Source organism: Ailuropoda melanoleuca, chromosome 5 (genome assembly GCF_002007445.2).
Source record: "Ailuropoda melanoleuca isolate Jingjing chromosome 5, ASM200744v2, whole genome shotgun sequence".
In the NCBI taxonomy this organism is placed as follows: domain Eukaryota; kingdom Metazoa; phylum Chordata; class Mammalia; order Carnivora; family Ursidae; genus Ailuropoda; species Ailuropoda melanoleuca.
Genome location: NC_048222.1, coordinates 3,191,541 through 3,210,462, shown reverse-complemented (window position 1 = coordinate 3,210,462; position 18,922 = coordinate 3,191,541). Strand labels below are relative to the sequence as shown.

The following is an 18,922-nucleotide window of genomic DNA, read 5'->3' as shown; positions in this document are numbered from 1 at the left end:
TTTATTTGAGAGAGAGAGAAAGCAGAAGCAGGGGGAGGCGGAGAGGGAGAAGCAGACTCCCCGATGATCAGGGAGCCCAACGTGGGCTCGATCCCAGGACCCTGGGATAAAGGCCTGAGCCAAAGTCAGATGCTTCACTGCCTGAGCCACCCAGGCGCTCCATGTTCCATCTCTTAATACTTTTTCTATAGAGGGTATGAATTCACTTCTGAACTTTTAGGATTTATTGGTTTTGTACATATCGTTAATTTAATCTCTTCTTCCTTTCTTTCTTCTTTTAACTTCGGAAAGAGCAAATGTAATTCAGGAAACATCAAAATATGCCAGATTAGAGTAGACTGCATAATTGTTTCCCTATTAAAAAATCTCTTCCTTGGCTTCATAAGCGGTATAGACAGAAAGTGAGCATCTCTTCTACTTACAGTTCTGTTTTTTTTTCTTTGATAAATCTTTTGCAGTTTTCTTGCTCTCTCGAAACTGAAATTCCTTTTGATGGGAAAATGTGCTAATTTACTTGGCCTGGGGAAACGATAGAGGTTTGGTTCAAAGCGAGTGGTATTTTTTCCTAAATATCTGCTGGTCTGTCCAAAAGCAACACACAGCTGCTGGTTGAATGCTCTCCCTTTTGCCTGTTCATCCTCATCCTGGAGGGTTCTCCTCCTCTGAGAAGCCTGACACAGCTTTCATAGACACAGTGACCCAGGACAGAAGTATTCTCATGGCCTGTTCTATAACAGCTCTGGAGAACATTCGAAGGTCCTGCAAAAAGTTTGCTGTGTCCTGCGGCCTTTCTAAGAAGCAAGGTCTTACAAGGCACGTGAGTATCCAGGGAATATAGCAGCCTGAGAAAAACTTTCCACTCATAACTGTGAACTCGCGGTGTGTTATTATTCTAACCGTTGCACTTGACGAGAGAGCGCTGAGTGGGGCTGAAAATGGGGTGGTGACTTGTGGCTCTGAGGAAAGAAGCAGCTTTAACCGGTGCCAAGGAGTCATTTTCGGCTGCAGAACCAGCGACCCACCACCACGGGGGAACTGTTTCCTCCCACACCGAACTCTATTCTGCTCCTGAAAGCTGGCCGAGGGCCCTCGCTGTGCATGACACTGTTTCCTATTGTTATTCTGATCACCACCAGAATTGTTACAGTTCTCATTACTATGATTGTCCATCCAGCTACCTCTATTCACATACACCAGCCTAGCTGTCAAGAAGGCACAGTGATAAAACAGATGAAAGCCCTTTAATTTGATAAATTTGAAATAACGATGGGAAAAGAGCAACTCATTCCAATGACTGATTTTTTCCATACCTTGGTAATCAAATCGACCCTTCTCCCAGGAAAGAATAAAATCTACCTGATAGCAACCGTGTTCTAAATGGCATGATGATGCTGGGGTTATTTGGAAAGCAAACCTGAGATGCTGTTGTGTGTGTGAGAGAGAGACAGAGGGAGGGAGGGAGGGAGAGAGGATAGAAGAGAGGGGAAACAATATAGGGATTTCTGGAGGGTAGGTGGATGGCTGCTTCTCTCTCTCTCACTAACCATTTGCAACTCTCCCCCAGAACAAGCACGGAGGGACACACCAGTGCCTCTTAATTCTGTGAACCTTAGCATTTTCTTCAACCACAGAAAACAATAGCTAAAACAAACAGGATCTCAGAAAGGCAGTTTAAAAAATATTGTGAGCAAGACTCATTTTTTTTTCTCCCCAGATCTCTATGTGGTCCATAAATCTAAATGAATTTATATATACTTTTGAGCAAATGGACCTAAATTCTAAATTTGTGTTCCTTTAGGGGGAAAGGGTTCTTTAAAAAACGTGTCCATTGCAAAGAAATATGGTTGCCTTAGTAACAAGCTCCTGGGCATTTTCCTTCCATTATGTCAGAGAAAACTCATTGTACCGAAAGCTTTCTGCTCTCCTAGGCGTGTGAAGTGAGCCCAAAGCACGATGACACACAGAGCAAGTGTGCGTTCCTGTAGGGAGATGCATGCACCATGCAGGAAAGATGACGTCCTAGAACACTGAAATTTTAAAAGTGAAATCTTAAAGAATGTGTAATCACCATCTTGTTTTAGACGAAAGGCGAGGCTCAAGGAGACGGCATGACTTGCCCGGGACCCTACACCCAAGTGATGTCAGGGCCAGCGCTCCGATCCAGCTGCCAGCAACTTGTCTGGTGCATTTTCGCCGTGTCATACGCTGAACGGTGGTTTATGAAGCTGGAGTTCTGTAAATCAGTCCTACTTTGAATACGTTCGGTTAACCCAACATGTGAAAAAACTCCTGGGCATCACCTTCTATTCTATAGTAGAAATTGGAATTTATTGAGCACTTACTATGTTGTAGGCACTATCCTAAGCCCTTCCCTGGAAAAACATTTAATCTGCACACGGCCTGTGAGGTTGGTACTCCATTTTACAAGTGAGTAAACTGAGGCACGGAGCGATGAAGTAACCTGCTCACGGTCACGGAGTGATTTGAGTGGCAAAGCCCGAGCAGCGTTAACTCCACTGTTGAAACTCTTGACTGTCACCCCCAACAGAACTTGTTCAAACGAAGCTCTAGCCAGACAGCCCTCACAGAAATACACAAACATGAGCCAGAACTCGGAGAACCAAATAAAATACACCGGATGTTGGACTTACAAGGATTCCTTCTCTCATCATTGGAGGTCAAGTTCCATGAGAAATTCAGCCCAGAAAGTATAAAGCATGTCACATGTGAAGTGCAACGCAGATATTACGAACCTTTTGTGAAGACGATCTGCGCAACCCAACAGGTGTTACTGTCCCACATCAGTGCTGAGAAAATAGGGTTAGTGTAGCGACGTAAGTAACTTGCCTAAGTCACAAAAGGAGTTCGAGGCACAGGAGAATTTGAATCTGCATCTTGTCTGACTCCCTATTTGACTCTTCACCACGCCTGTTGAGGTTGCAATAGTCACCATCATCAGGGATGCCCACGGGAGAGATCCTACATGTTCACCACGCCTGCTTTACTGCGGTCCTAACTCCCTCACGGTGGGGCCGCACATAAACTGTAGTGTCGCGCATCGGACTACAGATGGCGCTCTTTAGCACCATAGTCAGACACAGAAAGAATCGCTTTGGGGCAAAGAAATGTGGTCTGGGGGGTTGGGTGAAAAATCACCAGATCGTCCAATCTAGGCTTATCTTCCTAGCCGTAAACATTTTTTAAGTCCTGCAGAGAGTAAATATCTAAGGTCAACCTTCACGTGGCTTTAAACTACCTGTCATCAAAGTAAAGCAACAGATTGAAAATTTGGCAAACGTCGAGAAGCTCAAGTAGGTATTCTTAAACCTGATTTCAGTTATGATAAAACTTCATATTACGATTTTAAATATTCCTGAGACCAGAACAAAATAATAGAAAGACATCGAAACATTGGTAGTGGTTACACCCTAGACGAGTAGGTTGCCAAGGGGTCTTACTATGTATACCCTGTAATTTTTCTTCAGTGGATTTGTATGACTCGAGTAGTCACCCAAAATTTTACTAGTGCTCATTTAAAAAAAAAATTACTTGATAGAGTTTTCAAAAACTTACTAACTATGGAAATCAACCAAAGTGATGAGGTCCCTGAGTCCAGATTACCATTTACTTAGACAATTTCAAGTTCTAGAAAAGCTCTCTTGCCTATGGTCCCATCTCATCGGCAGCATTTGCACAAGACTTCTGTAGGTTACTGGATTAGCCACTGAAAATCACACCCTTACAGCCAAACCCCCGCCCCACAGGTCTGCTGGTGGAAGAACTGCAAAATAAGGGAAAAACTACATGGTGCCGGTGGGTATCAGAAGCTTGCATCCCAGCTGGAAGAAAAGGAGGGGCATGGACAGTTGGGGTGCCAAATACATCTGAGGAGGAGAAAAAGATCCAAAGGTAAAGGCAGAAGGGGGAGAGGCAGCTAGTGCAGGTGAAAGCCACATGGTACCAGGGAGAACCATCCTGGTCCATCTGTCCACCTGCTACCCTAGCAGCTCTGCAGCGTGCAAAGCACCACGACACGCTTCTCTTCACATGTTAGGCAAGAGAGCACAGGAGAAGGACAAGGGGAATACTTTAGCACTCATTTCCTACCCTAAACATTGATCTAGTCACGACTTAAAAAAAAAAAGATATCTGGGGACACCTGGGTGGCTCAGTTGTTAAGCGTCTGCCTTCGGCTCAGGGTGTGATCCCGGCGTTATGGGATCGAGCCCCACATGGCTCCTCTGCTGGGAGCCTGCTTCTTCCTCTCCCCCTCCCCCTGCTTGTGTTCCCTCTCTCGCTGGCTGTCTCTCTCTCTGTCAAATAAATTAATAAAAAATCTTAAAAAAAAAAAAGGTATCTGGAGGAACCATTCAACTCCTTTGCGTCCTGCTTTGCCTTGTGTTCACTGGTACCTAAACTGATACCCAGAACCACCAGGATGCTTCCAAAATACCCCAGTGGGACAACAGGTTCGAAGCTAAGCAAAGTAGATCAGAATGGTTCCTGCCAGAAAGACATTTACCTTCACCAAAAATATCATCCTCTTCCTCGCCCAGGAGCCCCTCGGGGTCCAGATACTGCATCTTGGAGAGGACAGTCAGCGGGTGACAGCAGGAGCACAGCCAGGACAGTCCCCACTGACAACAGTGCTCCCCGGGGCAATTTCCCCTCCCGGGCTGCAGGTTGCGAAAGCCCTCCGGAAGGCAAGGCGGCTTCCGCATCTGCCCCCGGAAAGCAGCTTCATTCATGTGAATAGGCTCCGTGAGCCTTTCGAAGAGTGCATTCCACGTGGGGTAAGTCTCACCCCCAGAAGAAAGAATTCTGGGGGAAGGGGGCTGCAGATCCGGTTGGACCTGAACACAGACACCACTATAAAGTCTGAGTGCAGTGAGTTCTTTCAAAGCTACAACTTTCAGGTTTTCTTAAAGAGGAAGGCAGGCTTTTAACTTTCTTGTGAACTTGAACACCATGGGTAGCCTTGAAAGAGAGGGGGGCGTTCCCGTTTCTCTTATCTTGCTTTTTCTTCCACGACAATTTCTCCGAAAGCATGGCCAGCCCCTCTGCCACACCCAAGAGATATCTGGGGGGCACCAAGCTTCTAGTTCACTCGTCAGAGTGGCCTTCTTTCTTTTTGCAAACCTCTTGCATTTGAAGAGGAGAAACTTTACAAATGTGTAAACCGAGTTCAGCCCACGTGTAGGTTCTTAGGGGCTCAGTTAACCTACGGCCAAGCAGTAGATAACTCGTTTGGGCCAAACAGCTTCCATGTCACAGTATTGACCCAGTCTGGGTCTTCAGACTATCACTAAGGTAGAAAGAAGAAAACGGACGCCAAAGGCAGCTCCTCCCAGAGGGAGGGGTCACCAGCCAGTGCGGTTTCACAGAGCACAGGGTGGCATCCCTGTATGGAACTACCCAGAGTGGGCTAGATTCCCTGTGGCCGCTCAAACACCGGTCTCTGAGTGATACTGCAATTTCATCTGGGGGCTCCCAGAGCTCTCTGTTGTGTTGGAAAGACTTCAGAGGGGTCAGAAGCTCAGAAAAGGCGAATAGAGATAATGGTGAAGAGTTGTTAGCCCCCAGTGTTGACTTCTGACAACTTTATTTACTGAGTAGGGTTTTAAATATACATAAAGATAGATAGATAGATAGATAGATAGATAGATAGATAGATAGATATAGATATAGATTTTTATTTATTTATTTGAGAGAGAGAGAGAGAGAGAGAGCGAGCTCATGAGAGTGGGGTGAGGGGCAGGAGAAGCAGACTCCCCGCTGAGCAGGGAGCCCGATGTAGGGCTTGATCCTGGGACTCCGGGATCATGACCTGAGCCAAAGGTAGACGCTTAACCAAGTGAGCCACCCAGGTGCCTCTAAAAATATATTTTTCATAGGCTTTATTTTTTCAAGCAGTTTTAGATTCACAGCAAAATTGAGGGGAAGTAAGAGTTTTCCCATACGCAGGGTCAGCCTCTCCCAGTAGCCAGCCGCACCCCCATCCCGGCAGCCCCCATCAGAGAGGGGTATTTGCTACAACTGACGGACTTCCACCGGCACATCGTAATCACTCAGAGTTCACCGTTTACCTCAGGGTTCGCTCTTGGTGTTGGACACTCTATGGATTTTGACAAACGCTTAATGACATGTACCCACCATTATAGTATCATAAAAATAGTTCCACTGCCCTAAAAGCCCTTCGTGCTCTCTCTCTTCACCCAACCCTCCCACCCACCTCCTGGCAGCCGCTATTCCTTTTAACTGTCTCCATAGTTTTGCCTTTTCCAGAAAGTCATATAGCTGGAATCATACAGAATATGGACTTTTCAGATTGGTTTCTTTCACTTAGTAATACGCATTTAAATTTCTTCTATGTCTTTTCATGGTCTGTGAGGTCATATCTTTTTAGCCTTAATACTCCACTGTCCGTTTGGACCACAGTTCCTTTACCCATTCCCCTCCTGAAGGACATCTCAGTTGCTTCCAGGTTTGTCAATTACAAGTAAAGCTGCCAGAAACATCCATGTGCAGGCGCTGGTGTGGACATAAGTTTTCACCTCCACTGGGTAAATACTGAGAAGCACAATTGCTGGTTGGTAGGATAAGAATATGTGAAGTTTTGTAGGAAGCTGCCAGACTGTCTTCCAAAGTGGCTGCGCCATTTTGTGTTCCCGCCAGCCGTGAACGAGCGCTCCCATCGCTCCACGTGCTCACCGGCACGTGGTATTCACAGCCTTCTAGATCTGGGCCGTTCTAATAGGCGTGTAGTGGTTTCTCATCGAATTACTGAGTGCTTTTGCAGAGACTGCCACTCTGCAAGCTCAGAACCTGTCTCCTCCCCTACTAACTGCACCCTTGACACTACACCAGCTTCTCCCAGGGGAGAGCATGGAAACGGGGCTGCAAAAGTCCAGCCATGACAAAGTGTAACCAAACTCAAGGGATTTGTCACTTGGGGTGCATTAAATTGAACACAACCCAAGGAAGTGTTGGAAGCAAAGAACTTTTTATTACTCATTACGAGTAAGGCGACAGGGATCTAGCTCTCAAAGCACCATCTCCCCTGAGGTTAGCATGGCAAGCTTTTACTCAGTGTATTAGGGGGCGGGGGTAGGGAGCTTGCGTCTACATTGGGGAGCTCACACGTGTTCTGTAACTTAGGCACTCTGGCTCTGTTGTACATGTCTAGCGAGTCAACATGCTAGCACATATATCGCGTGCTCAAAAATGGTAGAAAACCCCGCCCACAGAAGATCTTTGCATTATAATGAGTTAAAGGTAACCTCAGGACAACTCAGGAGGCCTTCTGCACAGGTCCTCAGCCCCACACCCACTCAAACCAGCTCACAGGAGGGACTCTCAGGTGAAACATCTGGCTGGGTGTCTCACTGGTGGCAACTGCTGCTTACACATTCCTTCGCCGCATTTTTTCCCTTCCCCCTCCTCCCTTCTGCCAATGGCTTTCAGCCCTCTGATTTGAGTACCTCCCTGCTGCATGCTAGCTAACAGAGCAACCCTAGAGTCCGACTGTCACGAAGGGCTACTTGGGCACCAGCCTGGGCTTACCCCTGCGCTGGTTGCTGTGGGCTTCCCAAAGACAGCATGCAGCTCGGGGGCTGCTGGAACCTCCAATCGCCCTCAACCAGGGCCGGGACCATCCCTAGGGCAGAGTTTGGAAATACATGAATGTTTGGGGTTGCACAATGACTGGGGATATTACTGGTGTTTAATGCCTTGGTAACCTTCCTGCAATGTGTGGGACAGTGGCTCAAGAGGAATTGTCCAGACCCAAATGTCAGTAGTGTCCCTCCTCCACTTAAGAAACACCCAGAGGCAGACAGCGGGAGAGGACACCTTCTCTAGCTCTCCTTCATTTTCCTCCTTTCTGACCCTCCTCCCACCATTCCCCACCCCAGTTCCCACTCAAATGACTTTTCTGGTCAAGGGTTGTACTTAATTACTTAAATTAATAAAAATGGATCTGAATCGTACGATGGTGCAGCCACCACGGAACAGTATGGAGATTCTTCAAAAATTAAAAACAGATGCCATCTGAGCCATCAATCCTAATTCTGGGTATATATCCAGAAGGACTGAAAACAGGATCCTGAATTGATACTTGCTCTGCCATGTTCGCTGGGTTCCAGCGAACTTTCTCATTTTGCATGATGGATCTGTTGCACAACAACACACAAACAGTCAACGGGGCTTCAAAATTGTTCAGAGAGGAAATTTATGTTGTTTTTATCACACACACACACACACACACACACACACACACACACAACGGGCCCAAATGCAGGAAATCTGGGCTCGCGCTGTCTGGGAGGAAGGGAGGGTGTCAGGTTTGACCATTACCACATTTTTTACCCATCGTCCCCGTGCCCTTTACCCTTTACAGCCCCATGATGGGGATGCTGTTCTTTCACAGATGAAGCAATGGGACTCTGAGAGCTTAGATAACTTTCCTAAGAGCTCATAGCTGGTGAGTGGCCAGTTTGACTAGCTCCAGAGCTCACCCTGTCACCTCTCGTCGGAACAGCTTGGGGCGGGGGGCTGCAGAGGATACGGGTCACCACAGCAACCCAGTGGCTCCTGGGGTCTGTACCCACCTCCATCCTCCCATCTCAGAGCCACCAGGTCACCATGTTAACCCTGGGCCCCCCGGCCTTTCCACATCGGCAACTTAGCACAATCTCTGTAGGCTTCTCTTCTGTATCTTCCTGTTATGGGCTTAACTGTGTCCCCCCCAATCCCACCACAATTCATATGTGGAGGTCCTAACCCCAGCACCTCAGAAGGTGACCTTGACGGAACTAGGGTCATGGCAAGTATAATTGGTAAAGATGAGGTCATACTTGAATAGGGTGGGCCCTTAATGCCAATATGAACTGTCCTTATAAAAAAGGGGGATTTGCACAGAATCACGCACACAAGGGAGAGCACCATGCGAAGATGAGGGCAGAGATCTACAAGCCAAGGAAGGCCAAAGGTGGTCAGCAAACCCTAAAACCCAACGGAGACACATGGAACCAATTCCCCTCGCCTCGCCCGGAAGGAACCAGCCTTGCCGACACCTTGATCTTAGGCTTCCAGCCTCCAGAACTACGAGACAACAAATTTTAGTTACTGAAGGCCCCCAGTTTGGAGTCCTTTGTTACGGCAGCCTCAGCAAACATCCTCCTTCGGCTTGTACTGAGGATTAAATAGGAGAGTTCACGTAAAGGAACTGACATAGCACAGGGCACACTAAACACACCCAGTCATAATTACCCGGCTTGAATCTCTCACGGGGCAGCGTGGGGCCATCTCTCTGATCGAAGCGTCAGTCTGGGTGGGGAATGAGCGGTCACCACCCTCGGTACAAAATCTCTACGACCTTCAGTAAGTTCCCTTTAGTCTTGTCTTCTCTGATTAGATATTCTAAAAAGACAGCTAACAGTCTCCAAGAACAAACCACTAACACCACTGAGAACGCCTTGAAAGCAAGGAATATAGAAAATAGAGTCCCTGCTCTCCAAAATTCACACTCACTTTACCGAGATAAGGTGTATATGCGTGATGTGTGAGCTAAGCCAAAAAACTAATTAACTACAGAGGCAAGTTACAATATGAATAAATTTCAAAAGCACAGTGTTGGGGCACCTGGGTGGCTCAGTCAGTTAAGCATCTAACTCTTGGTTTTGGGTCAGGTCATGACCTCAGGGTCCTGGGATCAAGTTCTGTGTAGGGCTTTGTGCTTAGTAGGGAGTCTGCTTGAGATTCTCTCCCTTTCTCTCTGCCCCTCCCCCCTAAAATAAAAAATCTTTTAAAAAAAGAAAAAACAGTGTTGACTAAAAAAATCTCAAAAAATATAAAATGATTCTATTTATATAAATGCCAAAAATGGGCAAAATGGAGAAAATATATAATTAACAGCTAACACTTATGTAATGCCAGGCATATTTCTAAGTCCCTTGATTCACTTAATTCTCACACCAACCCTGTGGAATTGGTATTATTATCTTCATTTTACTTCCAGGCCCAAGAAGTACAACGACCCACCCAAGGTCATGCCTCCTGCAGTGGGGCCGAGCTCTGACTCAAGTCCCCTCACCCACCACATCACAGAGTCTCTCATACATGGAAAACATAAGGGACGGCTGAGCCATTCACAGCTCCCCAACTGTGGCTACTCCAAACCTTTCCTGACATGGCTCCCCACCTCCTGTTTGTCCTCCCAACTTGGGACACATCCACTCATCTTCCAGAGCCTGCTCTAAGGGCTACCACCTCCATGAAGCCTTCTCTGATATCTCCAGGTCGAAATGCTTGTCCTACTTCCTTGGTCCACCTATTTATTTATGTATCTGTTTCACCCTTGCCCTTCCCTTTTCAAGGGCAGGGCCTCTTTCCTCATAAACTTAGTATCTCCAATCTCCTAGGATATTACCAGGAAGAAAGTCATTGATCAATTTGCATTTTTTAAATGAGTAACAGTGATGAATATATGGCAGGAAGCTCTAGTGTGAATTGAATACGAGAGGGCAAAAATTTTACTGAGGAATTCACCTAAGAATCTATAGGGGAGAAAAAAAAAAACCCTTTTCCTCTATCCTTTTAGGTCTTTTGGGAACCTGTGAATTAAACTGACACAAGACAGATTAACAGGAGAAAGGGCGTAGAAATTGTATTAACATTTCTATATGCAGAGGGGCTTCGCAGAAAAGAAGTCGAAATCCCAGAGAAGTGGTTGACTCGGTCTATACATCATTTCAACGAAGAGTGATAAGATTGGATCAGTGACCAGACAAAGGAGAAGGGGGAGGTCTGGGCTCCTAGAGGCCGTAAAGTTGGAGAGGGGACTAGGATGTGCGTGATCAGTAAGGGCTGTTCAGTACCATTGGTAGGCGCACTCGTCTCACTGTCCCCAGTGATAAAAACTCTCTTCAGTGGTGAAGAGTCATTCTTCTCACCCCAGTGGGAGAGAGCAGACCTTTGCAAAGGGGAATGCCTGCCCTGATTTTAGGCAGGAAGGGGGAGGGCAGAGAGTTCTCCTATGTCTGGTGTTTCTCAATGGCTGTCAGCTAAAAATAATCCCAATGCCAATGTGGCATATTTTTGGGTGGCCTATTCTGAGCCTCCTCAAATCTGTACTAGAATAGAAGGACCAAGGCTAGGGAAGCTCATTGGCTGCAGCTAGGCAATCAGGGAGGGGGAATTACAGGGGTGTTGTTTACAGGGAGTAGTTCGACTAACTCGGGAAGAGGTGAGTCTGGAACAACAACTAAAGGACCTTGCTTTTTCAGGGACTGAGGCAAACAGCTCTGATAATCAGATCTGGGGTAGAACAAACGTAAGAATGAGCCAGTATGAGCCAACGCTTTCGTGCAAAGACCATTTGTGACAATCTGGGCTAAGTGTAACAATAGAACTTCATCCAGGTCAAAGGCGCGGGAACTTGGCAGAGCGGTTATGCTACCCTAAACAGTTGGTACCCACTTTGTGCTATCCTAGGTGTTCAAATTTCAAAGACATGTGAGTCCTTGTCCTTGCTTTGAAGAACTTACTCTCCGGCTCCTGTGGTCATTCATTCATTCAGTCAGTCATTTATCCATCTATCCATTTAAAAAATAATGATAAATGTCTAGTATATTTCAGCCCCCGTGGGAACATTTAAGTAAATGTGTAAGTGTACATGTGTTGTGCTGAACATGGAAGCACCAGCACAATATTCTTTGGTGGCATGAAAATTTAGAATGATCAACTATTTATTTATTTATTTTAAACATTTTTCACAAGGCTTGCCCTTTTGAAAAAGAAATTTCCATCTGTGAAATGCTTAAAGGAGAAAGCCATACTAGTGGGAAAATGTCATCATCCAATGTGGGCTTTCATTCCAATAGAGGATGAACGTCACAATCCTTTCTCTGTCCCCACTTCTGGAGAATTTCCCAGTCTCTCTAGAAAGTCTTTTTGATTTTCAGATACAAACACTTCAGAGCAGGGAAAAGAATCTGAAATAATCAGGGGTAAAATGTCCAGAAACAGAAAGGAGAACCAAGTAGGAGAGAGGAATTGAAACTGAGGAGTGGCTGGAATCCAGAAAGAAAAAGAAGATTAACCCCCCCCCCCAAAAAAAAACCCCACAGAGCCAGAAATAATCTTCTCTTTGGGTACCTTGGCCTGTAAAAATGCACTTAAAATGTGTCTAACGGCAGAATGCCACAACCAAGGTGCTGAGACTCAAGGAACAGGGATTTTAATGACTTTCTAGTTTTCAGATTGTGAAGAGGAGCTCCCACCTTGTCAGATGACAGCCCAGAGGCTTTGGAAGCCTTCCTGCACGCATTCACCAATTTTGGTGTATCTCTCAGTTAAAGGCTGTGGAACAGGCTGACCAAAGCCCTGGATGGTTCTCTTCAGTAGGACTGAAGACAGTGAGGGTAACAACCCAGTGAGTGCATCTGCTCACTGTGCTCTGGAAGGAGGGGGAAGAGCCCAGTAAAAACGGTCTCTGTGGCAAAACTCACATCGGGTATGGTGTGCAAGGAATAGCCTTGGGCTAAGGGTCTGACTGCTGGGAATGGTTAACCCGCAGCTAGTGACTTTATAAAATGGCACAAAAGGCACTGGTTCTAGGATTTGGCAGAACTGAGTTTTGATCCTGGCTTTGCTACACCAGCTCTCTGACTGAGGTTATTGAATCTGACTCTGCAAAATCGAATAATAATCTGGAGTTCAGCCCTCTCTCCTCAAACTGCTCCAAATTAAAACACACTCTTTCCCAATACCTTGTGCTAACTACACAAATACAACTTCAAGACTCAGTCCCTAGTCTGTACCCTCTGTCTCAACCAAAATGTAATTCCAAAGCCTCTCCAGTATAGAAGCCCTATGACTCCACTGATAATAGCATTTACCTCCTAGGGTTTTGATGACATGAATTGAGATGGAAATCCTTCTCTGTGGCTCTATAACCCACCTTAGAATAGTTACCAGGGATCACTGTATAGTGCACCCCTCCTTCCCCTGCCTACCCTCAGGACCACCTTCTTGGTATGGGATCTGTAGAAAGACGCAGAAGTGGTGAGGAAAGGGAACTCTGAGAGGGCAGGGAGAGCCAGTCCTTCATGTCTCTGGGAAATTTAGGGGAGGCTTTAGGGAGAGTTACAGTGCTCCTTCCTAGACTGTGACTCTAGACCCAAAAGGGCATTTCTGTTCACAGAAAGGAGGCCAGAAGAGAAAGTGTGACTTTCTGAACTTAGAAAGCAAGGCATACCTCTCTGCATCCTAAATCTTGTGATGGAAGATTGCTCCGTGGTACATAAATCACTGGGTACCAACCCAAGGGACAGTATGAAGTACTGTTATTGAAAACATCAATGACATTAAATGACTGGGACTCAATCCTTTGGCAAATCACAGCTAGCTCTTTTCAAAGAATGGAAAGAGGATGTCATTGAGTTGTTACTGATAGATGAATAAGCATAATTTTTGGAGCTAAGTCATTATGAGATTTTTGGCATACGATTGAGAAAAAGCTGGGAGAATCAGCTGGGATATCAGAGAAGACGATACAGAAGGGATCTTCAGAAACCATCTCTTCTGCAAAAGCAAAAAGGAATACTGGGGAAAAAATGGTGATTTGTGCTATTCCCACCTCCTCCTCCCTAGCTCTGTGGTAGCATTGGAAACCAAGAGCCTCTGGTCACAGGGCAAATAGACTGGCAGTCACTGGAATGGTCAGAGAATGTGGTTGGTGTTTCAAGACCCCCAAACCCAGAAATGCCATGATTTGGTCTGTTTGTTGGTTCCCTGGAAGACCCCATTGGCAAAGCTGTCTTTATTTAACCTGACTCAGAGTTACCCAGTGGGAACAGCCTTTCCCCTGGACCTGCTTGTCAGAAATAGTCAGAGGCAACTGGTGAACACTGAAGCTGTCTAAGGCAGTGGTAAAAGCCCTAGAAAGGTGGGAGAATCTGATTTCCAGAGTTCCCACATAACATTATTTAAATTGTCCACTTTTTAGCAAACATTTATGAGATGTGAAAGAAGAAACTATGACCCACACACAGAAAACAAGACAAAACGAAGCCCGTCGGTAAAAACTATTCCTGAAGAAGCCTAGATGTTGGACTTACTGGGACAAAGACTTTAAATTATTTATTTAAAATATATTCAAAGAATTAAAGGAAACTATATGTGAGAATAATGTCTCTGTAATATAGAATATCAATAAGAAGGTAGAGGCTATCAGAAGAAAACAAAAATACTAACTTGAAAAGATAGATGCACCCCCATGTTCGTGGTAGCATTATTCACAAGGGCTAAGATATGGAAACAGTCAAAGTGTTCATTGATGGATGAATGGGTAAAGAAGTTGTAGGACATATCTATACCTGTCTATCTGTCTATCTAAAATGGAATATTAGTCATGAAAAAGAATGAAATCTTGCCATTTGTGACAACATGGATGGACCTTGAGGGCATCACGCTAAGTGAAATAAGTCAGAGAAAGACAAAAACCACATGCTTTCTTATATGTAGAATCTAAACAAAGAAATAAACAAGATCAAAATACAGAGAACAGATGGGTGGTTACCAAAATGGAGGGTGGGAGGTAATAGAAATGGGTTTAACAAGAAATATAGAAGTTATAAAATAAAGAACCAAATAGAAATCCTGGAGATGCAAAGTGTAGTATAGCTAAAATAAATTCACTGGAGATGCTCAACATCAGATTTGGCCAGGTAGATGAAAGAATCAGTAAACTTATGGGAGGTCAGTTGAAGTTATCCTGACTGGGGAACAGAAGGAACAAAGAGTAAGGAAAAATGATCAGAGTCTCCTAGAACTGTGGGACACCACCAAGATATGTGTATCACTCGGATATATATCTATCGGTCAGAATGAGAAGAGAGAGAAAAAGAAGCAGAAAGAATATTTGAAAAAGTAGTGGCCAAATGTTCCCACATTTGATCAAAAGCATTAATCTATACATTAAAAAAAAACCTCAACAGACTCCACATAAGCTTAAAGATATCCACATCTATATGCATTATAACCAAACTGTCAAAAGCCAAAAACAAAGAGAGAGTCTTAAAGCATGAAAAAGTGACTCATCACATACACGGGATCGTCAACAAGACCAACAGGTGATTTCTCATTAGAAACCACAGAGGGCAGAAAACAGAGGATAATATATTTAAAGTCCTGAAAGGGAAAAAAAAAAGGTCAACCAAGAATTCTGTATCTGGAAAAACTATCCTTCAGGGATGAAGGAGAAATGGATATAGTTTCAGATATACAACCAATGAGGAATTTTATTTATAGTAGAAATACGGCATAGACGTGACTCAGAAATAGTAAAAGGAACATTTCAGGTTGAAATGAAAGGACACTAGACAGTAACTTGAAGCCTTGAGAAAAGATATGGAACACTGGCCAAGGTCATTGCACTGCATTTATATGGTAAATATCAAAGGCTTAATTATTTTGTTTTTGTTTGTTTGTAATTTCCCCCTACATTATTGAAAAGACAGCTGCATAAAGCAATAATTACAAATCTGTGTTGATGGATTAATTTATATGACAATAACAGCACAGAGGAGGAGTGAGTGGAACTATACAGGAGCAAAGTTTTTATATACTATTGAAATTAAGTTGGCCTTACCCTAACCTAGATTGTTATAAATTAAAATGTTAGTTCTAATCCCCAGACATTAATAAAAATATAGTAAAAGATGTGACGAGACGATTAAAATTGGGCACTAGAGAATATCCATTTAATGCAAAGAATTGGATAATGATGCTATAATAACTCCCTTCTCATTTATTTATTTATGTGAACTTGGCTTCTAAGTGCTTACACCTATGGAAACAAAACATAAGAATATATAACAAGGGGCACCTGGGTGGCTCAGTTGGTTAAGCATCTGCCTTTGGCTCAGGTGATGATCCCAGGGTCCTGGGATCAAGTCCTGCATCAGGCTCCCTGCTCAGCAGGAGCCTGCTTCTCCCTCTGCCTCTGCCCCTCTCCCCCCAGCTTGTGCTCTCGTTCTCTTGCTCTCTCTCTCTCTAATAAATAAATAAAATCTTTTTTAAAAAAGAATATATAACGAATTCCTGTTTTACTACAACAAAAAGTAATATTCATCTATGGGTAGATGAATTAACTGAAAAAAAAAAGTCAATTTTGTCCATCTCAATAAGAGATACAGTTCCAACAGAATTTTGATTTTATGTTGAAAGAAGTCATGGTATATACACACGTGTGTGTGTGTATCCTTATGATCAATTTTGTACTACTAATAATTGTAATAACTATCCAGACAAAATTTTAATGCTTAAAACCATTATTTGCAGGAAAATGATACATACATATGCATATTTTTTTCTGGCAGAGATTTGTGATAGAACGATTGAAGAAGACTTTCAAGTATAAAAATACATTACATTGTAAGAAGAGAAATTGTGCAATTCTTGGGCCAAAGTAAAACTTCTTGGAGTGGTAGAATCACCCTCACCTTCTGGAATGTATCCAGCATGTTTAATAAAATACACCAGCAATTTTCTAATAGATTTTAATGGAATAAGAATCCATCTGAAATACGGATCGATCCTATCTGCCTAACTTACAGTCTTAGAGTAAGCCTAATGATCTTACTCTAGAAATTCTTTAAAAAACAGAGTCTAATATATTAATGATCATCTAAATATCATTTCTTTCCCCTATTAAAAGTCTTACTAGTTACCGAATAGTTACAGTAGCCCTCTCAGGGGTGTTTCTCTTGTGACAAGTATAAAATGAAACATTGACAATTTATCTGAGAAGTTGCCATGACAGGATAAAACTCCATTGGGATGGTGGTCACAGAATGGAAATACGAATTCAGCAAGAAAAAGGAAAAATGTAAAACATTCCAAATCTCAAAGAATATGATCATTTATTTTTTTATGTGGATGATGGAGATATATATGTGTATATATATATATATATATATTTTTTATGTTAGATATCCTTTGTAACTTGAAAGTTAATGATAAAAAATTTTAGTTATGCAAGGGTACATAGTTTTCCAAAATTTTGTTTGGGTTTCAAAAACCTAGACAGTTAAAGACCATTGGTGCGGACCCCACGTTAAGCAGGGCAGGACCACAGCAGGCCCTGTAGGCCAGGGACCAGGAGCAGGCGACCCTGGAAAAGCATATGGCAGCTCCGTCCCTGTGCATGTACTAGTTCTGCGGGTTGTGTGACCCATTTATCTTCTGACCTGTTTCTTCTTAGCCTCAACACTTCTTCTTTGTGGGGTTGGCAACAAAACAGAGGGATTTGAAATTTGGGATTTGTTATGTTCTGATTTGGGCCAAATGTTTTTGAAAACTCTTCCCTCCATGGCTTCTTTTTAATATATATATCACAGTGACTTATGATTTTACAGAGGACAGAAGAATAATTTGGGTCAGAAGATCTTTCAATGGTTACACTCCAGAAAAAAAAAAAAACGCAACACAAACCCAAAAACCCAAAGAGGAAGGAAGGAAGTGTTCGCAATCCATCTATCACAGCCGCTAACTCAGGAAACGACAGAGTGAGCCCCGGTGCCCTGGCCAACTGTTGCTTCCCGGGGAATCTCAAGGCGGGGGGCAAATCGAAAGCACAACTCCTGGCTAAGGTTGGCCAACACTGTTGCAGACAAACTCGGAAAAACTCGTTGTGAGAGAAGCTAATAACTCCAGAGGCGAGGGTTTGGAAAAGAGAACAGGAGAGATGAATTTTGGATGCCAGCCGCTGAGGGAGTTGGCTGGCTCAAGCTTTTATAACCAACGTCTCTGCTAGCTAGAGGACACCTAGAGTCTTATAGGGAGGAGTCGTGGACATGCGTGTGTGTGTGTGTGTAAGGCATATGCACAAGAGAGCAGGCACAGAGTGCATGGTCACGGGTGGGAGTCTGTATGTGTTCAGCTCACCGTCATGGGCAGGGAAGGGGACATGCAGGCTGTGGTCTTCCAGGCGTTGCGTTGCTATCAGGGTGTTTCTGAGCTGGCTCTGGTTGTTGGGATGTTTTGGGCACTGCAAAAAGCCTTCATCAATTCCTCAAGAAGGTGTGATAAGAAATAAAAACCATGGATTTTAGTTAAGAACATGAATTAAGAGTCTTGTCTGTTTCTGGTTTTCTCTGCTGGGGTCTAGGGTTGAGCAAGAGGGTTTGCTAACAGAAGGAGAGAAAAAGAAAAAGCACGAGGGAAGGGCAGAATATTTTTCTCTTGGAAGGAATATAAGTCCAGACGGCATCTCCTTTTTGCAGGGAGGTGTGTTTATCGTTTGCTTTGTTTGTGCTTTGAGGTTCTGTGGGAGACTATCCGGAGACACTCCTGGATTTGAAATTTCAGCTCTCCAAGAAATTCAGAAAAACTCGGCTCTGGGTGCCGTGTGAACACTGCAGGGCAGAGATGAGTCCCAGACATGCCCTCAAGATGCTGAAACTCTTCGTGCCCAGGTTCCCAGCCCACCTCAGATGAGCTTCCAGCCTGCCCTGTCTGGCACCCAGCAAGACCTAGGTGCTCGGAGTCCATTTGGATGGACCAAATGGAGAATTCCAGACTAAGATATTCCTGCTCCTCCTTCGTTTCCTGGCAAGCTCCTTCCTCCTTTGATGTTTTGCTTTAAAGTATAAATTGCAAAAAAAGAGGATCAGTGAAAACAAAGATCTGGAGTGAAAGAAGAAGAAGAAGGAGGGGGAGGGGGAGGAGGAGGGGGAGGACGACGACGACGACGACGACGACGCCATGTGTCCTGGGCACTGAATTTAGGATGCCCTGGATGGAGTAAAATGCCATCTCTGACCCTGGCTCCCTGGTATTTGCAGTCTAGCATTCCTTAGCAGCAGTATTTACGCTTCTAGTCTAAAGACCTGGAGAGGCCCAGACGCTACACCGAGCT

The 18,922-nt window shown here is 44.3% G+C and overlaps 1 protein-coding gene across 10 annotated transcripts in view; it reads right to left on the bottom strand.

Annotated features, from left to right (window-relative positions):
- Positions 1-18,922, bottom strand: part of RIPOR2 (RHO family interacting cell polarization regulator 2) — a 216,821-nt gene that overhangs the window by 109,991 nt on the left and 87,908 nt on the right. For 4 of the 10 annotated variants that reach the window (XM_019795920.2, XM_034660246.1, XM_011220449.3 and 1 more), the window contains exon 1: positions 4,523-4,690. The exons of 1 other annotated variant lie outside the window; for it this stretch is intronic. In XM_019795920.2, coding sequence (XP_019651479.1) covers positions 4,523-4,583 — 61 coding nt within the window. In that variant the 5' untranslated portion in view covers positions 4,584-4,690. Of the gene's footprint in view, positions 1-4,522; positions 4,692-18,922 lie in introns of those variants that run through there. 5 more of the 10 variants (XM_011220450.3, XM_034660248.1, XM_034660247.1 and 2 more) reach the window with 4 other exon arrangements.